General features: G+C 42.6%; 1 protein-coding gene across 3 annotated transcripts in view; it reads right to left on the reverse strand.

The window, feature by feature from the left end:
- CACNA2D3 (calcium voltage-gated channel auxiliary subunit alpha2delta 3) overlaps window positions 1-15,100 on the reverse strand; it is a 1,120,348-nt gene that overhangs the window by 71,343 nt on the left and 1,033,905 nt on the right. For all 3 annotated transcript variants that reach the window (XM_088478672.1, XM_088478674.1, XM_088478673.1), the window contains 3 exons: window positions 14,086-14,138; window positions 8,899-8,954; window positions 5,215-5,326 (listed from right to left, as the gene is read on the reverse strand). In XM_088478672.1, coding sequence (XP_088334798.1) covers window positions 5,215-5,326; window positions 8,899-8,954; window positions 14,086-14,138 — 221 coding nt within the window. The remainder of the gene's footprint in view (window positions 1-5,214; window positions 5,327-8,898; window positions 8,955-14,085; window positions 14,139-15,100) is intronic.

Raw genomic sequence — 15,100 nt, forward strand, 5'->3', positions numbered from 1 at the left:
GCTGGGGAGACACTGCAGGTGGCGATTGGCTGAGAAAGCACTGCAAGTAGAGACTGCTGTGTTCACGCACAAATCCAGATCCTACCGCAGTGAGTGCTAGGCAACCTTTTCAGGGTAAAAGGCTCACTATATTGTGTATTTGTGATCATTGTAATATATTTACACATACACACACAGAATATAGATCTTTCCCATTTTTCTTATCGTATTTGGTTACCATAGTCACAAGTATGTTTTGATCACTAGTTATAAAGGAGATGAGAATGTATTGCGAATATATCAGTGCACCGTGTGCAAATCACTTTAGGTATGTTTATATATTCTGATATTGCCTTTTATATGTGACAGATTATCCATCATATACCTTGTAGTAACTTCATTTTTTTTTTATATGTTCCTTTATACATTTATAAAGCCTTTAAGCATGTTATTTTACCTGCACATTTTAAATTTGGGGTGAAAGGACCTTTTTTCCCCAACTAATTCTTTTGTTTTATTCAACTCGTTGTTTTCAACTCATAACCTGTCATAGAAGGCAAAATCAGATTATATAAGCATACTAAAAGTAACTTGCTCATGGTGTACGGATATATTCTCAACTCCGTCTAATCATCACCTTATAGCCAGTGGTCAAAACATAGGGCCTGATTCAGAGATGGTCGAATTTACACAGCCGAACACAAGCGGCTACACAAATACGTCCATCTCAGATGCAAATACAGAAGGAGGTGTCAGATACCTCCTTGCTGCATTTGCGATCCCAGCTCTGCGACAGTGGTCGCAGGCTGGGATCACCATTGAGATCAATAGTCGTGATGGTTTCTCTTTTGGTCAGGCTGCGTGAGCTGAAGCCTCCCGCAGCCTGGCTAGTGATTTGTCATGCAAGAGACCAGGAATCTGTGTCCACCGACGCAGACCTTGGCCTAGTCCCTCCTGGATAACAGATATATATATAGATATATTCCAAGCCTGGGAGATTTGATCACCGGGAGTAAATGAGATTTTACTTTACCTGAGAATACTCTGATATAGGTGTGGACACAGCAATTGTTTCTTCAACATCTGATTCATTGAAAGAATTTAGATCCACCTCCTTTAACAATCAAACTAAACAATTTTTTGGATGCCTTCTGCAGGATCATTTATAACAATAATTTTAATGATGAATGTGTATATTTTTTTGTGTATGGAAGTCACATGTGAAATTGTATTTATTTTATTTGGCCGGTCAATTTACTATTAATAAAACTTTTCTAGGCAATTTATAATTAGTATGTGATTTTTGTCATGCCTATCCTCTTTTGTATTATTAGTGTAAAGATTTATAGTGGATTTCTAAGCCTATTGTCTGACAGTGTTGAGCTCACTGATTAGCTCAGCTTTGCCTATAAGGGTGAAACAGGAGTATGAGAGATGAATTATATCAGTGTGGAGCTTTACTGAGAGCGAGAGCTAGAGATCACCAACTCTATGAGCTCGGACAAGTTCCCCTTTTCAGGCCAGGCAATGAGCCAGGCAGAGTTGCTCAGCGGGCAATTCTGGAAACTTTGTAGACAGCTATATGAACTGATTCCGAGGCCCCCTAAGCCGCTGGATCCCATAGCAACGGCACCCCCTGCACCCACTATAGCTACGCCCATGCCTTTATTTTGTCTAATGCAAGTAAACTTTTCTTTGCACATATGAAGTGTAATGTTATGTGGTTGATGCCCCAGTAGACTTAAAATAAAGATGTAATAGATTAAAGCTGTAATATCATATATGGAAACACTCCTCATACTGGTGCATAGAGAAAGGTAGCCCAAATCTGTATCACAGGCCACAAACATCTCCAGTTATTTCAATCTTTTTCTGGAATCAGCCATTTGAAGAGAAATATATTTGTATTTGTGTGAAAGACAATATCGCGATTGTTAATACTCATGGAGCGCATTTAAGAGCCAGCATTGTGCCCTCATTAGAGGTTTATCATGGGTGTAGTTTATGGCTTCCTGTTGGGAGTATTTGCAAAATAATGGATGCCTTGAGATCAGTTTGGATTGCACTCTGAAAGACACAAATGTTTTCTTTACAAATAAAAAAAGATCTTAGTCGCCTTCAAATGCTATAATTTGCACTTGACTCAGTTTCCAATGGGTTGTGGACCGAATGCTGCATTATGTGGTTATTTTGGAAAGAGATTCCATGACCTAAAATTACCCTCAAAACCTGAGGTCTTAAATCTGCTCTTGTCATGTTGAATCAAGATAGTTCTCTGCTGAGGGAACGATGTCCAAGCACAGCTTTTCGACATTCAATATTTCCATGCAATGCTTAGACAATGTACCACAGGGCAGAGGCTGCTCTATCATCCTTGCAATTGAAATACAGCCGTTCACTGTCAAAGACCCACTGCTGAAGACCCCTTATGAATTCTGTGCTGTACATAACCTATGTTACCAAGTTAAATTGCTGTGCTTAGAGTAACAAACCTGTATGGATAATAACGGCAAATCCATCAGAATTAGAAAAAGAATATAGTTATATGCAGTGACCAGCAGAAAACCTATGTACTTTGACATAATTGATTATATAGTATTGTAATCAATAAATGAGCTAATAGCATTATGTTCTGATTGTACATTCTCCCCATACATATTATAATGTTTAGTTTTGTAATAAAGCTAGAACTCCAATTAATATGGCGCACAGAGGACCTACCTTGGCTAGCCATTACATTGCACCTGGTGCTGTGCACACTTTGTCCTCATTTACGAAGCACAAAATGGACGCAGTGCAGTGCAAATTTCCTTTTGAGGAATGTTCTATGCCTTAATTTATACAGTTTTCCATCAAATGCATTGGGTTTGTGGATCAACATGGTGATGTTTGTGGAGGAGCTGGGAGAGTAAGGGCATTTCTTGCAAAGTACATGTACCAATGCGCCTAATTTTCAGAGCAGTGCAGGTGATTTGTTTTCGCCTCTCTACAAACCTAGGCACACTTCTAGATTTCAGAGGCAGCTACAGACAGCAGAGAGTAGGTGCTGGGTGGGTTATCAAGGCACATTGGTGCAATACCAAGGCCGTTGTGCTGCGCTTTGGGTGTGCCTTGTAAATGATATCCCATGACGGTAGCCGTTTTGTGGGCTGAACCAATGTATACAGCATACCAAATCAATAATTATTATCAGAATACATGCAGATGTAGACAATGAAGCTGAATCAGCCATTAATTGTGAGATGATCATAGAACAGTGATGAGGGTTAAAGGGATGAAAAAATTGCAAAGTTTTAGTAGTTCCATTTCTAAAAGATGATCTACCAGCTTTAATATCCTAAAACCTCCTCTGCAACCTGCAAATTTATCAGCCTCGAAGGCTACTGAGGCAAAATGGTCCTTGACCAGCAGGCATTGTATGTTACATTAAGATATATATATAAGATATATATATATATATATATATATATATATATATATATATATATATATATATGAAAAAAATATAATAGTGAGCGCACAGGTGACAAACAATAATCCTATAAAAAAATTTAAAAAATAGGTGTATATTTACAAAGCACACCTCATCTAATATATGAGTGGCTGCTAGGATATAATAATCATGTAGGGTGATGCATCATATATACAAAACAATAGAACAGTGAAAATCCCAAGCGCCAAAAAGGAAAAGGTGGATTAATCATAAAGATAAAGTGACAAATATGTAATTACAAATGGAAAAGCAACTTATCTTTATTAGAAAATCTTCGGTCACCTGACCAACCATAATTCATACATAAAAAACAAAGAAATGCAAAACATTGTGTGTAACGTCTTAATACTGCATCAATCCATCCTAACTGTGTAGACTAGAAGTTTATGGAACTACAGTAAATCCCCCATACATAGTAATACTCCAAATACTTAAACAAACAACAGTTTTATTTACGTAAAATTATTTGATCCACGATAATATGCAGGTGAACGACGTACAAGAACAAAATATTGTAAAAGCTTATCTGTCCATCATAAGAGGGTCCAGGATAACAGGGTCACAACGCGTTTCATCTGTTGAAATAAGACTTCTTCAAGAATTACTATAGTTCCATAAACTCTTAGTCTACACAGTTATGATTGATTGATGCAGTATTAAGACGTTACACACAATGTTTTGCCTTTCTTTGTTTTTTATGTATGAATTATGGTTGGTCAGGTGACTGAAGATTTTCTAATAAAGATAAGTTGCTTTTCCATTTGTAATCACGTATTTGTCACTTTATTTTTATGATTAATCCACTTTGGCGCTTGGGATTTTCACTGTTCTATATATATATATAATTTTACTGTATAAAATATATATCAAGAGAACCTAAAGTAAATGAAATTAAACACGTAATCAAAGACTAGTATAGATAAGACCTGAGAACACACAAATCCATAACAGAAACACATGCTACAGATTGTAAAAATAAGTAGATGGTTGAAGGAGACAGCACGGAGAACCCTCTACGGTGACATTGTCGAAGCTTCGGTGCGGACCATTACATCCAAACAGATTTTATAGATGGTGCTGTGACTCTCCATGCAAAATTCTCATGTTCATCACCAGATGGTGCAGAGTCAAATGAACAAAGGTGGTTTATAGAGAACACTGTACAGAGGAAGTGAATTAAGGATCTGTATACATACTCTTTTAGTAGCTTACAGTTAACGGGAAGAAAAAAAAACTCAGCCTATAAGAGCCACGGGGTCAAGAGAGGATGTTTCTAAGCATCTGATGAGTGTGTGTTTTAAAAGCACTATTGGAAGGAGCCAATGGGCAGTGGGGCACGGAGGTGAGTTCAGGTCGTTGAGCACACTGGATTAACATGAAAGTTGATTGATCCATATCTATTTCATTGCAATCACTGTGGCATGCTAAAAGCATGCTGGTGTAAGTAACCATTTGGATTTTCTGCAATTTTCTGGCAAGATCATATGCAGTAAACTGAAATGTTTTTGATATTAAGAGGCCGCAGAGCTGACCACATTTATAGTGCATCCCTTTTACCGTTCCATACAGCTTCATTAAGCACAAAAAAAGTAGATTCAAAATCGGGACCTGTGAGTGAACTAAGTCAGACATTGGCATGGCTTGTGTAATGAGAGGGTTGGTATGTTATTCATTAACATACAGAATAATACTAAGCATGGCTTTTAAGACTACTGACAAACCGCTCCTAGACATAGACTTACTTGATGCAATCGTCACATGATATGGTGCCTGTCGTCTCCTTGATGGTCCGTTCAGATACAAAAGCTGGATACTCTGTGTCACAGGGCTCCAGGGTCTGCTTAAGTCTTTGAGCTATAAAATAAGATCAATGCAAGTCTTAATAAAAGTGTACAAAACATAATAAACACACCAAGGAATAAAGAATTGTGGCGTTTAATAGACATTTGTTCCTTACCACTATCATGGCTCTTTTCAAGTATTGCAATTATTCATCTTGTCCTATTCCCTCTGCTACATATAAATGCTGGAATAACCTTGTGCTACAGAAGCCTAGACAACTGTAGTGAAACTACAAGTCCCAGGATGCCATGTCAGTTATAGAGCTTAAAGAATAGTTGTGGGAGTATATGCTGCGTACCCCTAATGCAATTCCTTCTATAAGCTAAATCTATATATCTAACATTTGATCATATTACCATGGCATTTATAGGTATCATTTATTTTAAGTCATTTTAAAGCCTTAATTTATCTAAATATCTATTTATTAATATGAATGGGGATAATATAAAAGGCCATAATATAATACCGTCTAAAGCAGGATTAGGAATCGTGTGGCTCTCCAACTGTTGTGGAACTACAAATCCCAGGATGCTATGCTGCAAGTCTGACAAATAATCCAATCGTTTGGGATGAGGGTGTGTCTATGGAACGCACGGGGTGCATCCGCATCATAGTAAATTAAATAAACTGTACTTTTTAGAGTGTGTTTGATATATTGTTTTACTGATTATTCTATTATAGTTTAAATCTGCATTGTTATGCGAATTTTACTGCAAGTCTTAATTTTGCAATTCTGCAATTCAACGAAATGAAACATAATTATTAGATGATCATCAGACATGTAACATCATATGTCCTGAGTATAGCACAACGGATACTATGGAACCATATGTAATAGCCTGGCGTAATTTCATCCATTTACCTGTTAAATTATTGGCATTTAAATTTATGGGCTAAATCGACAGAATTGTGTCAGTTGCTTCAACTTGTGGGTTATTACATATGGGTCTAGGGAGCACAATATATATGACAGCGAGAAGTACTGCATAATATAGTGGTCACTGATAGGTATTATATGTTGGGTAATATATGTAACTATGGTGTACAGTACAGGAGTGCATTGCATGCCATACAGTACTCTTACAATATGTTTCCTTCATAGACAAGAAAAAGAGTCCTATTTCCCAAATGATGACAACAATGAAATTATAATACTCTGTAGCCTTTGGAACTGAGTCAGAGGTGGACGCAGTTGCGGCCGCGACCTCGCCTATTTACGCAGCATGACAGCGTCTATATTCTAAATTTGCGGCCGATTAGGGGCCTCATTTAGTAACGAATTTTATCACCAAAATGAGTGATAAATGTCACTGTGTATGATAAATGGTGCTCCAGCCAATCAGCTCCCAACTGTCAACTGTTAGAAAAATGAGCTGATTGGCTGGAGCACCATTTATCATACACAGTGACATTTATCACTCGTTTTGGTGATAAAATTCGTTAATAAATGGGGGCCTAGGTTACTACTGAGACACTCACCAGCTGCAGCACTAATTCGCCACTGTGCTTATTAAGACGCGCCATCGGTGATTGAAGCAGCCCTATGGAGGTGTACTTTCTGAACATGGCCGCCTGTGTCAGTGCAACTGGATCTTTAGCCGCAGTCGTTGACAGTGACACGACCACGTTTGGCTCGCCACCCCCCTGCGACCACCCAGAAACGCCTACCGAAATTGCCTCTCTCTGCGTACAAATTCGCTCTGCGTTTCCCAGCGGTAACCATCAGGACGCATAAGCAGTTTGACTTGGACGCATAAGCAGTACTTCCAACATAGGCCAATGCGTAAATATCGGCATTGCGTATATTGGTCTATATGTAAGAGCTACAGTAGGATACTGCACAGCAGCTCCATGCACTTACACTTCGGGCCTGATTCACAGTTGGGAATAGAGAGAGAGATAGCACTTAACTGTGAACCTGAACAAACCATGTTGCAATGCAAGGGGTGTAAATACATAATTTTTTTTTTGCATGTAGGGTAAATACTGTCTGCTTTTACATGTAGCCCACAAATACTGCACACCTTTATTACGCTGCACTTTAGATGTCAGTTTGGACACCTCCCTCCCAAATCTAAATCTCTCTGCACATTTTAAATCTGCCCCACCTGCAGTGCAGCATGGTTTCCCCAAGATGATCAGTTGAGAGAGATCTCTCTCTATTCCCAACTCTGAATCAGGCCCTTTGGACCTCATTCAGAGTCGGTCGTTGCGGCCGCATGGTCGTACGCCACTGATGTTTGCTAAACTGCGCATGCGTAAAGTTTGCAATGCGCGTGCGCAAACTAGCTGCTTCGATCAGAAATTTCTCTCTCCTTGAACACAGCCAGGTCGGTAGTTTGAGTGACAGAATGAGGTGTTTGTGGGTGGTAACAGAGGAAGGTGTTTGAAAACGGGGGAGTGGAGATCCAAACACAGGCGTGCCTAATTATGCGAACGGCGTTTTATGGGAGTGCATAATTAACAAAGTAGTGTCATGGCACACGTGACATGGGTGGTTTGTACACTGACCTGATCGTAGTGCTTAAGAGAGGGTATGGTCAACCTTAAGCTCTACGACCAGTTCCGATGGTTACTGATGGTCTCGATTAATCCTTATATGGCCGGAGATGACATGTAATGCGTACGAGAAGGGGGCGTATTTTTTGTCTTACGGCCGCATCCTCCCCTTGGTCAGCCAGCTAACAATCCGATCTTAAGGACGCAACTTGCGAGTGCATCATTTGCATATCCGGCCCCTTTTCCCTTACGACTGTGCGGCCGCAACGATCGACTCTGAATGAGGTCCTTTGTCCTTTAAATTTAGGTGTTTATGACACAGAAGCAGAAAATGCTGAGAATATAGACAAACTAGCTGTACAGTATGAACTGCAGTTCTAGTACATGTGTGTTTGACACTTTCAATCCTACATACGTTTGCCAAGGGCCTCACAACATGACTTAGGGACTGATTCAGCAGAGGACGCAGGAGCTATCGCAGCTGCTGACATGTTAGCAGCTGCGACGGCACTAACATGCGTCACACATCCTGCATGCATTACTGAGCCGAGATGCGTCCAAGGCCGCAGAATCGGATTGTCTGTGCTACCATTGTCCAGCTGAGTGACCATGGGGGTCACACAAGCTGGCCGCCGCAGATGCACAAAAGAGGCCATGAAATCTCTGTCAGCCAACTGAGATCCTGTCCTCTGTACCCCCAACGGTGGCAACACGCCTCCGTTTTGTGAAACGGAGGCTGTCACTGCCCACTCTCTGGCCAGAAACGGCAGCAGATTGTCAATCACTGACAATCTTCTGCCGGAATGCGCCCGGGATCGCAGAACGGGTCCTGCACTAGCATGCACTGCTGAATCTAGCCCTTTCTGTTGTGCAAGTATGGAGCTAAACATCCCAGCATGTACTGTCACAGTTTTGCTGTTAGAGCATGCAAAAACTGTGGCAGGGCATGCTGGGAGGTTTAGTTCCACAGTAACTGGAGTGCCACAGTTCACCTACCCATGGTTTGCAGTTACAGTCAAAACTGATTAATCTCTTATTGATTTAACCATTCTGGAAAACTTGCAACATTTACCCATGACTCTTACCTTTAACCGAATGTCCTGAGTTCCACCAACTGCATAGATTAAACTCCACCAGGAATCTGAAGAAGTCACAAGATATATTAGATGAGACAGACAGAAGCAAGATGTTTGTTTGATGTGTCCCTGATATCTTCGTGCCTCTCGCTGCAATTACTCTTACGCTTTGTACTATGGAATGCTTATCGGGCCTAAATGCCGAGGTCAGATGAGCAACTATCAGCAGAGTGCACAAGATGCTTTTTGAAATCCCCCATCTAAATAATAAATGAAAAGTGTACCCTTATTATACTCATAGGGGCCAATTTATCAATTCATATTTGCAGCATATCCTCTGATAACACCCGTTTTAATTCAGTACCCGCAAATATTATGTATCCCCTAAATGTATGTACAGGGGATCATTTATTTACTGCAGCCTTCCCAGTAAAATCCACCACCCGCAAGGACTGGCTAGCAGTAGTAGTGACTTCTCATTGGAAGCACTCCCTGCTGATCACAGCCAGACTGGACAGTCCCAGGGGGAGGTGGTTTTTCCCCCTGGGACAGCCAGCCCAGACTGCAATAGCAGAGAGAGTGTTTCCAATGGGAAGCCACTCCCATGCTATTACGGCAGCCCTATCCGGCTTCTAGGGATTGCAGCTAATGCAGTCCCTAAAAGTCAGCCTGTTTGCTAGCATTGCTAGTTTTAAGCCACGCCGCATTATTTAGACCCCGCCCCTTGTTAACCCCATTACTTAAGTCCCGCCTCGCGGTGACATCAGCTGACAATCACCGGGATAGCAGGGACGAGAAGGCTACATAGACTGCAGCCTATAACGTGCAGACCCCCCAGCCAGTCAGGTTTGGAGCCGCGCTGACCTTAACGCATGCCGGCAATGAATAATTTGTTATTGCTGTGAATAGCAGTGATAAGATATTATAATTATTTGGTCTAGGATAAAAATTATTCATCATAAAAATATGGAATCAATTCAATAAATATGTGGTCACAAAGGGGGTAAATTTATTCATTGGCACTTTTCAAAGCCATCACATTTTGGTAATTTCAAATGCTGGATTTAAAAGGGTAGTAATATAAAAGCAAGGTTTGTTTTATACTAGTAATGTTGCCCCTCCAGCAGCCGAAACTGACAAACACATGGTACAGTAGCTTTGAAATATGCCCCTTAGTAGATTTACCACAAAGTATCACCAGTTCCAAGCATATTGAAAGGCTGTTATAAAATAAATATTGAATACGCCAACAAAATGTCTGCCTACACTGTCAATTGCATCACTGATACAAAAGTCATTTTTCAAAACAACATTTTTTTTACCATTACACTTTACACCATCTAAACTTTTGAATGAGCAACATTTTAGCAGTTGAGAATTCCCTTCCTTAATTAGCTGGTTAAATTGTGAAAACAAGATTGGTATAGATTTTTTCCTAGTTGTCAGTGAAATAGAAAATGAGTCACATGCACAAAAAGCTCTCGCTACCAACTGAGTGTCTAATTACTTGGATTTTAAAACACTTATCAGGACAAAATTCTGGCAATTAGAGAAATATCACAACTATTGGCCTGATTCAGAGCCGCTCGCAAAAGGCGACCCCTCGCTCTGAATCAGGGCGGCCACTTTTTTTGGCCGCTCGCATAGCTGTGGGTGACCACCCACAGCTTATGTGAGCGGCCAGGTGATGGTCACGATGGTCGCAACCATCGGGCTTGCGACGAGACCCTTGTGGTAGGGTCTCGTTCCCGCAAGCCCCAGTGAGCTTCCTGCTCTAATAGAGCAGGAAGCTCAACTACTGACATCACGAGTGTCAGTAGGGCTGCCCTCAAACGGCAGGCATTCCTTCGGGAATGCCTCTGTTTGGCCAGCCACCCCCCTCCCCACCTACAAAACGGGTCGAGCTGTCGATCAACATCGACAGCCACCCCATTTGTAGCGAGCCCCAGAGCGAGTGAATTTCTCACTCGCTCCGGGGCTTGCGCACACGCATTGCGCATGCCGCGCGTGTGCAATGCCCCAACATCGACTCGCTTGCGAGCGGGTCTGAATCAGGCCCTATATGTGATGGAAAGCAAGTGCCAAAGTTTTTCCATATTGATTGTGCTGGGTGAAGCCCCATACACACTGGACGATATAAACGATACGAACGACATCTTTGATCGATATTATCGTTCAAATCGTCCAATTTTATGCATTATGCATAGAATGATGCGTGCTCCCACAGGTCGTTAACGATATCCCCAGTCGTCTGTACATGCAGCTCAATCTGGGGATATCGTTAACGATGCCATGCTGCCGAATGCTGCATGGCTCTGCTCCCAATCGCTGTTCGTCGTTGCCTGCATCGGCAAGTGTGTTTCCACTTGCCGATACTGGCACCCCACTGGCCCGCTGATGCCGATATCGCTCAATACACACATCGTCCAGTGTGTATGGGCATAAAGTCTGGCAGTGTTGATATTAATATTTAGTTTCCAGGGAGTTAAAGCTGATGCATTAACCAATAGGATTGTAGGGGGCGGTGTTTGTTATGGTTGGGGATCAGGAGATTATATAAGCAAGTGTGTGAGGTGATTCTGCCTTTTGGATTCTTCAAGTTGCTCACCACCAATGTCTTTTAATTATTGCAGTGTTATAGGTTATATGTTATTGGTTCGTTTTTGTGCTTAACTTTTTCTTCTTAACAGACGAGGCGCAGCAGGCAGTAAAGCACCACAGCCAGTGGCCACAGGTGGTGCAAGAGATAGTAAAGAGCACTACCCCTACCCCTGGTAGTTTGACTTTACTTTATGGCGAGTCCTGGGTGTAACTCGTGTGGGGGTCCAGTACTGAGACAAGGGAGGGGTTGGTGATTTCTACTAAACACAAGTTCGCTGGGGGTGGACAGCCACCCCCCTAATTGATTAAGTGAATTTAGAATAGAGCAGATTGCTGCTTTGTGCTTTTATTGGCCCGTTAATAATAGGAGCTGTGAACTATTTCTCCATAACTTGTTTTTACAGTATATGGTTATTATGGTTGTATAGGGTAACTAGGGCCCCATTTAACAACGTACCTTAATACCAGCAGCACATTTTGTGTAGTATCGCAGTGATACTAGCAAATATGCCACTAATATTTAACAATACATAACTTTCCCCTCAGCGGAAGGATCCTCCGCTCTGTTGCTGGTAGTCTATGGCTAGTTTCATACACAACGGTTTTGTCCGGACAGCAAAAAAAAAGGTCAACTTTTTTCCTGTGGATCAGTCCCTTTCAGAAGCAACGTTTTTTCTGCCGTGTGTAATGTTTTTGCCGTGTGTTTGAATCTCTTTTCAATCTGTAAAACTGAAAACCGTGGACGACAGCCGTCCTAGTCAGCGGTTATCACGGCTGTAACACGGCGACCGTGCCGTGTTTGTGCAGTGTGAAAGCCCTGATGTATTTGTAACTTCCACTGAAATTAAACATCTGGTTTTTTTTGCAGGACGGACACATCCGTTGTGTGAGAAATAGCCCTACTGCTGCCAGTGACTGCCTGCTGTGCCATGCGCATGTACGATGGCCAGTCTGCACACACGCATGACACTTTCACACAGCGGAGACTCAGAAATGCCTCGGAGGCTTTGCTGAAGCCGAAAAGGCTGTTGCTAAGTCCCTATTGCCGGTAATGGGAACCGCCATCTATAGATGGTGTAAGTGATACAGTAACAAACAGCGCTAATCTTAGAGTAGATATTTTTGAGAACATTTAATGGAAAAATTGGAGATCATCAAACTGGACTAATTCCATAGAATTTCCAATTGCCTCCAAGAGTTTAAGCATTCCTAGCAACACACGTTACCACCTGTATTCTGTCCATAAGAGCTGCATGATATGACCACAACATCGTAGCCAATAGTAACATGTGCCGAAATATCACAAAGAATTGTTGGGACATTGGGCCTGATTCAGACCCGGCTTAGCTGCGCTCGCTAGGGGCGATTATCGCACATCTGCGCATGCGTATGCTTCAAAGTACGCATGCGCGAACCAGTCACTGCGGCCGGGAATCGTGCACTCGTAGTACACATACTGGACGCTACTTTGAGTGACAGATAGCGCCGTTTATGGGTGGTGACAGGGGAAGGTGCTTGTTAACACGGGAGTGGATGTACGAACACAGGCGTGTCTGAGTGTCAAAACGGAGTTTAATGGGTGTGCATAATTAGCAAAGTAGCGTCTTTGATCATGTCACTTGGTTGTATTTGACCCTGAACTAATCGCAGTGCTTGCGGTGGGGTAGGGCTACCTCAAGGGCTGCGAGCAGCTCTGATGGCTCTTGATGTTACCGATTAATCAGACACTTCTTGGAGATGACGTGTGGTAAGAGAGACAGGTGGGCGGCTTTATACACCTGCGTACGCTCACTGCCGTCACTCTCTAACACGCTCACTGCCGTCACTCTCTAACACATAGAGGGCGTCCTAAAGCCACACAGTGCGATCGCGGAATTTGCATACCCGGCCTCTTTTGGCAGAGAGCGATCGCGGCTTAGCGAGCAGGTCTGAATCAGGGCCATTGTCTCTCTACATAAACTGATAATCCATAGAGGTATTACTATCTCAGCAATAAGGTATCCTGGAAATAAAAGGGCAACGTAACATGTCATACTGCTTATATGATCAGAATCAGGGAAATTGTGAGGTCTATTTACTAAGCCTTGGAAGCAGATAAAGTGAACCGAAATAAGGTACCAGCCAATCAGCTTCTAACTGCCATGTAACAGGTGTTTGAAAAATGACAGTTAGGAGCTGATTGGCTGTCACCTTATCTCTGTTCACGTTATCTCCTTCCAAGGCTTAGTAAATAGACCCCTGTATGTGTTACGACACACACCTGACAGCCTGTCCTGGGCCTGACATGAGCATCTGAGAAACTATTTCACAGAACATGAAATCACAAAGTAACAGGGATGAATCATCAAGAGCATCTGATGTACTGGTGGGGGCCGGCCACCCAGGCTGCAGACATCCGTTACCCACCACAAAACTGCAGCCACGGTAATTTCATTTCTTTCTATCTGTCCACTTAAATCCAGCACATCAAGAGTAATGCAAAGGCTTAATGTGTGTGGCAATAATATGCTTTCCGCTATTTACTAATTTACATGATATAACAAACATTACAGCATACAGGATAGAAGTGCTTTGTCATGATAAAAATTCACTTACAAGATAAGCTCTGTCATCATCCATTTTACTGCAGCAAAGACGGCCTTATAGGGCTGGGGGAAAAACAGCAGATATTTAGTGACCTAGAGAAAATGTCCTTTAACTGTACTGAGAAATAAAAAAGACACAAAAACATTGACATTTATTAGTCCCATACACAGCGCAAATATACACTTTGAGGCTTGAGACAATTTTCATGATGATGTACTGTAGCATAAGAAGGCAGCCTGTAAATGTAATAAGAGCTAAGGGCAGAAGCACTCTATAGGTCCCAGTCAAATGATAAGCTAAACATTTGTTCAGGATGTAAAATGGCTCCCTCTACTGGAGATACAGATGTGTCCTTTTAAACTGTGGCTTCAGTCTCGCCCAATAGCCCTGCTCAGCGTGTCAGGTCCAGGGCGACCTGGCCACACAAAGGCCCTGATTCAGACCCACTCGCAAGCGGCTATCCGCTCGCAAGTGGGTCGATGTTGTGCACTGCGCATGCGCACGACGGCGGGAGCTCCGGCGTGCGCATGCGCCAGACGCGACGAGCGAAGGAAAGTCCTTCGCTCGTTGTGTCTGATCAAAGGGGGCGTGCTGTCGATGTTGATTGACAGCACGCCCCCTTTGGTGGGCGTGCCGGGGGTGTGAATCCCTGACGGGGGCGTTCCCAAGGGAACGCCTACCGTCAGAAGCCGGCCCACTGACATCACTAGTGATGTCAGTGGGAGTGATTTTGGCTCTGATAGAGCAAAAATCACTCCGGGCCTTGCGGTTGAAAACCTCAACCGCAGGCTCCGGCTCGCAGTTTCGATGGTCGCGATGGTCAAGACCATCGCGGCCATCAAACTGCACGCTCGTATAGGCTGTGGGTGGTGACCCACAGCTATACGAGCGTCCAGGGGGACGCTCCATAGTTATGGAGGACGGCCCTCATTCAGAGCGTGCGCTCTGCTCAGAGCGTACAGCTCTGAATGAGGGCCAAAGTATCTACTCATCGCTCAAAATGTGTGTCTTATTCAAATAAATA

This window comes from Taudactylus pleione, unplaced genomic scaffold (genome assembly GCF_031769625.1).
Source record: "Taudactylus pleione unplaced genomic scaffold, aTauple2 ptg000217l, whole genome shotgun sequence".
NCBI lineage: Eukaryota > Metazoa > Chordata > Amphibia > Anura > Myobatrachidae > Taudactylus > Taudactylus pleione.